At 53.2% G+C, this 10,000-nt stretch overlaps 1 protein-coding gene across 1 annotated transcript; it reads left to right on the forward strand.

Moving 5' to 3' along the window:
* Positions 1–3,703: 3,703 nt before the first annotated feature.
* Positions 3,704–10,000, forward strand: LOC142014933 (uncharacterized). Its single transcript, XM_074998222.1, is given in 3 exon segments — positions 3,704–3,895; positions 5,580–5,698; positions 6,887–10,000. Coding segments are annotated over 3 exon segments (1,587 nt in total). The 5' UTR covers positions 3,704–3,797; the 3' UTR covers positions 8,257–10,000.

Raw genomic sequence — 10,000 nt, forward strand, 5'->3', positions numbered from 1 at the left:
GAAGTAGGAGGGGGTTGGGGTGCAGGGTCAGTGGGGGGATATGGCTATGGGTGCAGCAGAGGATTCTGACCTGGAGGAGGGGTGTAGGAAAGAGTTCATAGTCTGGGAGTGGGTTGTGAGCTGGGGCAGGAAGATGGGAGGAGATGGGAAGTGAAGAATAGATTGGCTGGAAGGAGACCAACGGTGGGTGGGGGCAAAGGGCCAGGCAATGGGACCCTGGGGCAGGCTCTCTGCCTGCTGCACCCCCACGTGGCTGGAGGGTCCCTGTGCATCTCTGCATGTTGTGCTCCCCTTGGGGGGCCCCTCCACACGTCTGCACTGCTAGCATGGCCCAGACAGCTCCAGAAACCAGCCAATGGGAGCTGCAAGATTATGCTAGGAGGCAGAAGCAGTGCATGAAGCCAACCCCCAGGGTCACACAGCATGAAGAGATGCTCATGGTCTATGCAGCCGCTTGCCTTGAGCAACCTGGCAGGCAGGGAGCTTATCCAGAGCTTGTGCTGGGCCACAGGAGAGTGACAGGCCAGAGCCTCTGGTTTGGTGGGCTGCATTTTGCCCACCCTTGGTCTAGCTACGATAATGAAGGAAAGCCGTACCAGTGTGTGCTGCAGCAAGGCGAGCAGAAGGGTTTTTTTAAAGCACAGTGAATACATAATTCAGTGCAAGCTGCTGAAATAGAGGCACTAACGGTAGCATTGGAGAATACCCTGCTAGATAAAAAGTAGCTATGTTTGCAGATTCTGAGTGGGACCTAAGAGCTGTGGGAGTCTGGATGTCTCTTGAGTGGAAACAAGAAATGAGTTAAGCAGATAACTAACCCTTTCCACAGGGTGAGAAACGGTCTGACCTTTGGAGCAGTCCTGGGGCACCTTAGAGACTAACAAAGTTATTAGGTCAGGAGCTTTCCTGGGTAAAACCCACCTCCTCAGATAGAAAACCAGAATCCAGGGAATCAGAGGAAGGGAGAAAAATGGTGTTACCTGTCACTAGTAGGAGCAGTTAATTAAGTAGGATGCCCCCTCACCTCCTGTGACTATCAGAGGTGGGGAAATTGCCCTTATGATGCCTAAGATAGATAAGATCTCAGTGCAGGCCCAGGTGCTAAGAGCCAGTACAAATAGGAAAAGGAAGAGCCTGAGGAGGCTCAGTGGAATAGCAGAGCAGATCAGGAGGCTACAGCAGGAGCTAACGAGTGTAATTCTGTGTGGCTGTAGTTGGAAGGGGTTAAAACAAGACAGAGAGATGTAAGCTCCCTGCAGGAAAAAAAAAGCGACAAGCCTTTTGATTGCTGGGTCTAAAGGGGAATCTCAAGGGTGGAAATTTGGGCTGCATGAGGCAGGATTAATTTTAGCTCCCATAATGGGGGAAAGGCGCCAGAAGCATTGGCCCCAACTGAGGATCTGACCTGATAACCCTGGTCCATAATAATAGATGCTGAAAGCTCTCAGCTGGTGGCTAGCAGCAGCTGGTGGCCATAAGAGAAGCAAGGGGAACAAGATGTGAGTAATTGCCTGCCTTGTGTGGCTGGTTACACAGATACAAGACTGGTAGAAGGACCCCCCCATTGGGTCGTCAAAGAGTAGAGGGTCTCAGGGCCAGAATTCAAAGTGATGGTATTGGTCTATTGCCTAAAACTGCCAAAGGGAACCAGTACTGGCTTGGGGGGAGTTCAGTGAGAGACAGAAGGAAAACAGATGTTTTGAATTTGAATTTTTCTCAGTGAAAGAGTGAAGTGAAAATGGTGTTTCTCTCCTGTCACTCGCCTGTGGGGATGTCGCAGGCCGAGGGAGCTTTGGGACGGGCACCGAAGAAGAATCCTGCATCCAAATAGGACTGCTGAGGCCACAGGAACTGGAGAATTCCCTGAGTTGGGAGAAGCAAGAAAGGGCCCTGCCTTGTGCTCTGCACCATCATGCCCGCTACAAAGCCTTCCTCTTCGCCTGCTCCCTGTAGCACAGCGCCCCCTACTGGTCCCCTACCCAACTCCTCACAGCACAGCACCCCCTACTGAGCTCCCATCCCACTCTGCAGCACCCCACCACCATGGGTTACTGGGCTGAGCACCACTCGTTGCCCTCCAGGCTGTTTTGTGTGGACCCCTGGAAAGCAGGTGAGGCAACCAGGGAACTGTACTGGGGTGGCTGTATCTGCCTTCTTCCCAGGTTCCTCCCCTGGCAGGTGTTCCTGGGCCCTGCCCATGGGCCAAGCTAGAGTCAGCAACGCATGCAGGGTCTCCTAGCCACTGTCATTCCTTATAGGAGGGTCCCCACTGGGGAGCAACAGGTGGTGCCTTTTCCAAGCTCCACCTACAACACAAGCTTGTATTTGAAGACGAAGAATAAGCCCGACCTTTCCGGCCATTGATGCTGTCTTGCCCATAGCTGGGGATTCATTGGGCTTTACCCTCACTTTTTGTGTCTGTGCCACTATGTTTTAGTTAAGAAGTCACACACGATTTGGGCTTTCCCATGTGTTCCTTGACCCTGGGCTTTTTACAGAGTTGAGAAGTTGCTCAAACCATACCAAGGCTGTGGAAAAAATCAGCATTCGGTTCTGAGGTTTTTTCCTTCAATTTATTTGAAAGATCCAGGGAGAGGCGACATCACACGTTTTAAAAGTACAAACAGTGGGAATGTAACATTTCCATCATAGTCATCTCAAGGTGGCCTCTGCATCTCAGCGCATGGTAGAGGTTAAAAATTGTGTTCTTCACAACACATGTGGGCCGTGTGATTCTAGCTCTCAGCCTCCTTCATATCCCAGGCTTTATCAGTGCCAGACAACAGACAGGCTTCATATCCCGGTGAGTGGTCAAATCTCCAAGTAATCTCACAAGTTCTCCCCACTGGCCCTAGAGTCCACTTATTCCAACCAGGCACCTGGGCCTGACTCTTGAAGCTGTATCTGATTTAGGCTGGCTGGTTTAGAAGATTATATTCCGTGTCTTGCTACAGCAGCAAACTGAGCTCTAAGCATAGGTTGTTGTTAGTGACCCAAACTCAGTGACTGAACAGCTTACATGTTTCGATTCCATTAAAACAAAAAAAGACGCCAAGTAGCACTTTAAAGACTAACAAAATAATTTATTAGGTGGTGAGCTTCCAGGGGACAGACCCACTTCTTCAGACCATAGCCATACCACAGTCCTTCACTCTTCCACTGGATGAAAAGTTTTTACTCTTCCAATGCAATCCTGCCCAGGGAAGCTCCCAGCCAGTGGGCCTCTTTCTGCCTGTGTCTGTGAGGTTAAAGAACCCCCAGAAATCAAGGGTGAGGAATCTAGCGGACTGGTGAGTTCTAAGGGGACAGTGGGACAATACAGCACAAGAACATCTGTTTGAAGTTCCTGGTCCAACTGAGAGCAACCTCAGGTTGTGTTGTTAGGGCAATCAACAGCTGTTGGAGCAAAACTGTTTGAAATGGATATGGTTGGTCCGGTCACAATTTTGGTTGTTGTCACCATCTTGAACTGGCAAAAGGACAACCTGGCCTCCATCTTGGTGTCCCTTCTCCTTTGGGCATTTGGCGCTCCTATTCCGTGTGGCGGAAAAGGCAGGAACAAGCGTGTCATGTGGCAGCAGTCTGCCTAGCAACTGGAAGGGGTATAGGGGAGTGTCTGTCACTCTGACGGTTATTTGTCTCTCTGGATGCTGTGCAAGCAGGTCACCCCACTGGGACACAGAGACCTCCCACAAAAAAACAGCTGCGCTGATAGGTGGAGTCTGAATGGACAGCATCCTTTCAACTTCCATTTACTCACAACACCGGCTAGGGAGTGTCCACATTCTGCATACAGGATGGAGAGTGAAGACCCTGACTGCCCAGAGATGCCTGGAATCCAGCGCATGGCATTGCTAAGTCCTCACCTGAGTCGTCCCAGTGTCCACAGGACATGGTACGGTCCTTCCATAGTTTGGTAATTGATCTGTAAGGGTCTGGGCTCTGGAGTTCACCCCCTGTGACACATTTATCCTAACCTCCAAGACATTATTGTTCATAGAATCCTGGGGTTGGAAGGGACCTCATGAGGTCATCAAGTCCAGCCCCCTGCTTCAAGCAGGATCAAAGCCCACTAAGTCATCCCAGCCAGGACCTTGTCAAGCCGGGACTTAAAAACCTCTAGGGATGGGGATTCAACCACCTCTCTCAGTAACCCAGTTATGTTGCAGGGAGTCCGAGTTTGTTGTGTTATCCCCAGTAAAGCTCTTATTTCCCATCTAACCCGCTTGTGCCTTACCTACACTACACACCGATGAGAGATGCAGCGGGCGTGTGTGTACCGTGGGGCCTGGCCCTCTGCCCCCAGGCTGGCACTCATGGGCCAGTCCCAGCAGCCTGCCAAGTGTGGTGTGCGCCCCTGCCCCCCGCACAGCTGGCTGGGACCTGTGTGGACCAGCTGCCCTCGATTTTTCCCACCCAGGCGCGGAATAAGTTTTGTTCTGTGCACCGAGGCGGGGTGGATGCGCACCACCCGGCAGAGAGACGCTGCTGTGGACGCTCCGCCGATCAGCGGGGCCGCGCCGGACCGGACTCTCTCCTGGGATTCCCGAGCCCGGAGCGGGGCAGAAACCTGCTCCCGGGAGGTCTGAGCAGGAAGGGGTTAAACCCGCCGGAGAAGCCGGGCTGGGGACGTAATAGGGAGAGGGACCTTCCTGCGCCAGCCCCGAGCGCCCCCGGGCTTCCCCGGCCTGCGTGCGCGCCCGGCTCGTGCGTCCGCTTGCAGCCCGGCGGGGAGGGGTGCGGAGCGGGCTCCCGGGGCAAGGGGCGGCGGCCCCGGGGAGGGGAGCAGCTGCCGGGAGGGGAGATCGGGGAGCGGAGCCGACCGGTGGCTGGGACCAGCGGACCCCCCCACCACCCCAACTGGTCTATAAAAGCTGTAGCCGCCCCATCTGCCCGGGCTCGGGGGTTGGTGCCGGGTCCCCCCCTTTATGGTCCAGCCCCTGCCCCAAAATCGAGCTGCCCCTGCAGCTGGGGGCATGGCTAGGGCAGGGCCCTGCATAGGCGCTCTGTGGAAGGGGGTTTCTTCTGCCTGGGGTGATGTCCCTCGTCCAGGGGCGAATTCGTCCTTCATCTAGCTACATCTGGATCGGATCCAACTGCATTATTGCCACCCACCGCCCTGGGCAATGCAGCTAGGGTAGATCAGGCCATGGAGGGCTGGCTCCTCTGGCCCCCAGGAGACTAACGCTGTCCCATTAGCACTGATTCCGCCCAATTGTCTTCCTGACTCCCATGGTGCGCCCAGGAGCCTCCTGGCCCTTCTCTTGTGTGCCACAGTCAGGCGCCCCTAGGCAAGTGTCCAGGGTGGCTGCATTAGTCTGTATCTCCGAAAACAACGAGAAGTCCTGTGGCACCTTATAAAGTAACAGACGTTCTGGAGCATAAGCTTTTGTGGGCAAAGACCCTGTTTGTCAGATGCGTCTGACGAAGTGGGTCTTTGCCCGCCAAAGCTTATGCTGCAAAACATCTGTTAGTCTATAAGGTGCCACAGGACTTCTCGTTTTTCCTCCAAGCAAGAAGTTCCAACTCACAGAGCGTCCTTGTAACAGTCTTTGGTCTCCCCTCTTCTCCCTCCTCAGGGCTGGACTGCCAAGCTCTAGGGCAGCCGTGAGTCCCCCCATGGAGCCGGAGGCAGAGTAGTGCACACCGGACCCCCGGTGTTCCAGTGACAGCCACCTCCCGACCAGCACAGCCACAGGTGAGAGACGCTTCCTAACTAACCCCTGCTCCCCAAGATGTCCTCAACCCCGAGCTCTCATCCAGTTCGGCACTGGCGCTAGCAGCAGTCACCTCAGTGCAACAGGTGTCAGTCGTGACTCCAGCTAGAGAAATAATTAGGGGCCTGCGGTACGGACTTGGTACTTTCCAGACACCTTTTACACAGAGATTCTGTTTATCCATGGCAGGGAAAGGGTTAATCAGTGAGGCCCAGATGTTCCAAGCATGGTACAGGCACGTGTGGCAGAGGTGTGTGGATAGCTTTGCTCTGTTTTGTACAGCACCGAGCGCAGTGAGATCTTGGCTCACGAATAGGGCTCCCTGTCAGCTGAGCACTGGGGCGGCTGCCCAGCAGCGATTCAGGTGCCTCCCAGCTGACTAGCAGAGCACGCACAGCTGGCAGTGTGTTTCTATTGGTGCACAGGAAGCCGAACTGAACGAGGACAGTGGACTCTTTGGGCCGTGACACTCACAGGTGAAGTCTGGCCCCACAGCAGCCCATGGAATCACAGATCCCACAGCCAGAAGGAACCATTGCGGTTATTTATTTATTTTTGTTGGAGATACACGTCTCCTAGAACTGGAAGGGACCTCGGAAGGTCATCGAGTCCAGTCCCCTGCCCTCTTGGCAGGTGATACTCTGTCCAGCTGCATTACGCAAGCCAGAGAACTTCCCAGAGTTCGCTGCTGTTTGAAGCAGGTTGGATCTTTTAGAAAACCTGCTGCGCATGCCTTAAAACCGCTCATGGAATATCGGCTACAGCTAGTGTTCCCTCTAGTTTTTTTCATCTGAGGACAGAATGAATTTTGTTCTGTGCACTAAGGCATGTGGGAATGTGCACCGCCCGTAGAAACACAGGCTGCTGGCCGTGGGCCCTCTGCTAATCAGCTGGGCAGTGCTGGACTCTCTCCTGGGTGGCCGCCCCAGCGCTCAGCTGACAGGGAACTCCGGCCTAGATAAGCTGTGCCTATGGTTGATTGCTCTCGCTGCTAGAAGTGCATACCACTTAAGCCTTATAGAAGCTGCTCTGTGGACTCCAGCACATCCCTCTCCTAGCCTGTGTGTTGGGGTGGGACGCTGGCTCTCAGCCACCTCCATCACTTGAGGGTGGGTTGGGAGGCTGTTTTTCAGCCCAGTAGGTAAGGGTCTGTTGCCATGTTGTTCCAGCTGGAGATGGGGTGCAGAGTGGGGACGAGGAGGGCAGTCCTGGCGTGGAGGATGGAGCGCTGTCGGGAGGGTCCGAGGGTGAGTTGTCCCCCAGTCATAACCCAGAGTGGCCCCTCGTGACGCTTCCCATAGCCAACTCCGGGAAGCCCTACAACTGTGCGGACTGTGGCAAAGCCTTCACCTGGCCCTCGCATCTGGCACACCACCGGCGCATGCACACAGGGGAGCGCCCTTACCACTGTGCCAACTGCAGCAAAGGTTTTGCCGACAGCTCGTCCCTCGTGAAGCACGGCCGGACCCATACGGGGGAGCGCCCCTACACCTGCCCCCAGTGCGGCAAAGGCTTTGTGGACAGCTCCTCACTCACCAAGCATGCCCGGACACACACAGGGGAACGTCCCTACTGTTGCCCCAGCTGTGGGAGCGGCTTCGCTGACAGCTCCCGGCTGGCCCAGCACCAGCGTACCCATGCTGGGGAACGGCCTTACCGCTGCCCTGACTGTGGAAGGGCATTTGGCCGTCGAGCACACTTGATTGAGCACCGGTACACTCACACCGGTGAAAAACCCCACTGCTGCCATCAGTGTGGCAAGAGGTTCAGACAGAGCTCCAACCTGATTCAGCACCAGAAAACCCACCTGGCAGAGAAGCCTTACCTCTGCCCCCAGTGTGGGAAGGGCTTCTGCCTGCGCTCCCAGCTGCTCAAGCACCAGCGGCTACACAGCCCTGACAACCCCCATCGCTGTCCTCAGTGCCACAAGGCCTTTGTGGACCGCTCGCCTCTCCTCAAGCACCTGAGGATCCACACCGGGGAACAGCCCTTCCAGTGCACTGAGTGTGGGAAGGCTTTCGGCATGAGTTCGCACCTCACACAGCACCAGCGAGTGCACACTGGTGAGAAACCTCACCGCTGCCACCAGTGTGGCAAGGCCTTTGCCCAGAGCTCCAACCTGACGCAACACCTGCGCACCCACACGGGGGAGCGCCCGTACAAGTGCCCCAAATGTGGCTGGGCATTTGGTGATAGCTCCAGCTTCTTGCGGCACCAACGGCTGCACAGTGGGGAGCATCCCTACCGCTGCCACCAGTGCGGCAAGGGCTTCGCTGACGGCAAAGTGCTGCGCAAGCACCAGCTGACCCACAGCAGCGAGCGGCCCTTTGCCTGTGGGCAGTGTGGCCGCGCCTTTGCCCAGAGTTCTAACCTGGTGCAGCACCAGGCCATCCACACGGGAGAGCGGCCCCACCACTGCCACCAGTGCGGCAAAGGGTTCTGCTTTCCCTCACAGCTGGCGCAGCACCGGAAGCTCCATGCCACAATTATTGTGGTGGATGATACTGATAATGAACTCCCATCCCCACCTGACAACTAAGCCCCTCCTTACTACGGCTGCCTGCCTGGGGCTTGAACCCAGAATGTCCCTGTTGCTTGCATTACTGGGGCAAGAAAGTGATACAGACTTGTAATCCTTTAACCAACCACAAGAGGGGGACAGGGAGCAGATTTTGTTTTAGAGCTAATCCAGGGCCAGACAGAAAAATAGATTCACTAAATTAATTTCATTCTGGAATGAGACACTTTTTTTCTTTCAATCAAAATTATTGGTGATTTAGTTCCCAAAAAATCTCAGCTTTTTTAAAGTAATTTTCTGATACTTGTGTTTGGGGAGAAATGCTGGGAAAAAGTTACTCTGAATAGCTCAGAATTATGATGCTTACATTTATGATTTTTGACCTGTCCTGGTGGTTTTAAGCCATGATTATTCTGGGGACTGACATGCAATTTTTAAATGCTTGGCTGTGTGGCTGGGGTTACCTTTTGGAGGCATTTGTGAACTCACTCCAAACCTAATAATGTGAACTCACTCCAAGCCAACTGAATTTGTTCATGGGACTCCAGAGGGCTGGAGCACCTGAATTATGAGGAGAGGCTGTGGGATTGTGGCTTATTTAGTTTGCAGAAGAGAAGAGTGAGGGTGATTTGACAGCAGCCTTCAACTTTCTGAAGCAGAGCTCCAGAAAGGATGGAGAGAGGCTATTCTCAGCAGTGATGGAAGCAGAACAAGGAGCAATGGTCTCAAGTTACAGGGGGGTGGTTTAGGTTGGATACTAGGAAAAAAAACCCTATTTCATTAGAAAGTTGGTGAAGTACTGGAATGCATTACTGAGAGGTGGTGGAATTTCCATCCCTAGAGGTTTTTAAGTCCTAGTTTGACAAAGTCCTGGCTGGAATGATTTAGTTAGGGTTGGTCCTGCTGGACAGAGGGCTGGATGTGATGACCTCCTGAGGTCTCTTCCAGACCTAGGATTCTATGACTCAGAGTCATGAAGGATGTAGGGATTCATCAGAGGCTGAAATTCTAAGGCTCAACTGTAATTCATTTAAGACGTGGACAAGTCTTCCTGTAGTGCCAGCCCTGGTTACTATAACATCCAACTGCTCACTCACAGCTGAGGGTAGCATGGGATGATGCATTTGGGTTGGGACTGGGTCTAATAGACCCGCGCTGGTCAGGAAAGTATTTGTTGATCCCCATGATTTTTTTTTAATGAAAGCATGGTTGGAAGATGTGTTTTCCTTTACATTTTTCATTTAAACTGTTGTGCAAAATGTTCAGGGTTTTTGTCAACATACCTAAAACTTTAGAGGGTTCCCAAAAAGCAGTTTTCTTGGTAATTTCAATAAACCCCACTAACTTTTCCATGGAGTGGAAATTTCTAGGGGGGCAAAGAAAACCTGTTTTGTTTAAAAAAAAAAAAAAAAAAAAAAAGAGAAGTGGGGAGGGAGAGGATTCCCTCTAATATTTCCATCTACAGGTGGAATAAATTTTGTTATGTGCACCAGCATGTGTTCAAATGTGCACCACCAGTAAAAACACATACTGCTTGCTGTGGGTGCTCTGTTAATCAGCTGGGCAGCTGCCCAAGTGCATAGCTTACAGGGAACACCCTGGGGAGGGGGCATTGCCTCCTGAAAAGCCTTTGGAGGACCAGCATTTGACCTGCTTTGGAACAGAGTCAGATGCCCAGATTCCTTCAGCTCCTGTATCTATCACTTTTGAGGGGGCTGAGATCCCATGGATTGGATATACAAGAATAAACAATACAATCACAGTG

The sequence above is a fragment of the Carettochelys insculpta genome, chromosome 6 (genome assembly GCF_033958435.1).
Source record: "Carettochelys insculpta isolate YL-2023 chromosome 6, ASM3395843v1, whole genome shotgun sequence".
NCBI lineage: Eukaryota > Metazoa > Chordata > Testudines > Carettochelyidae > Carettochelys > Carettochelys insculpta.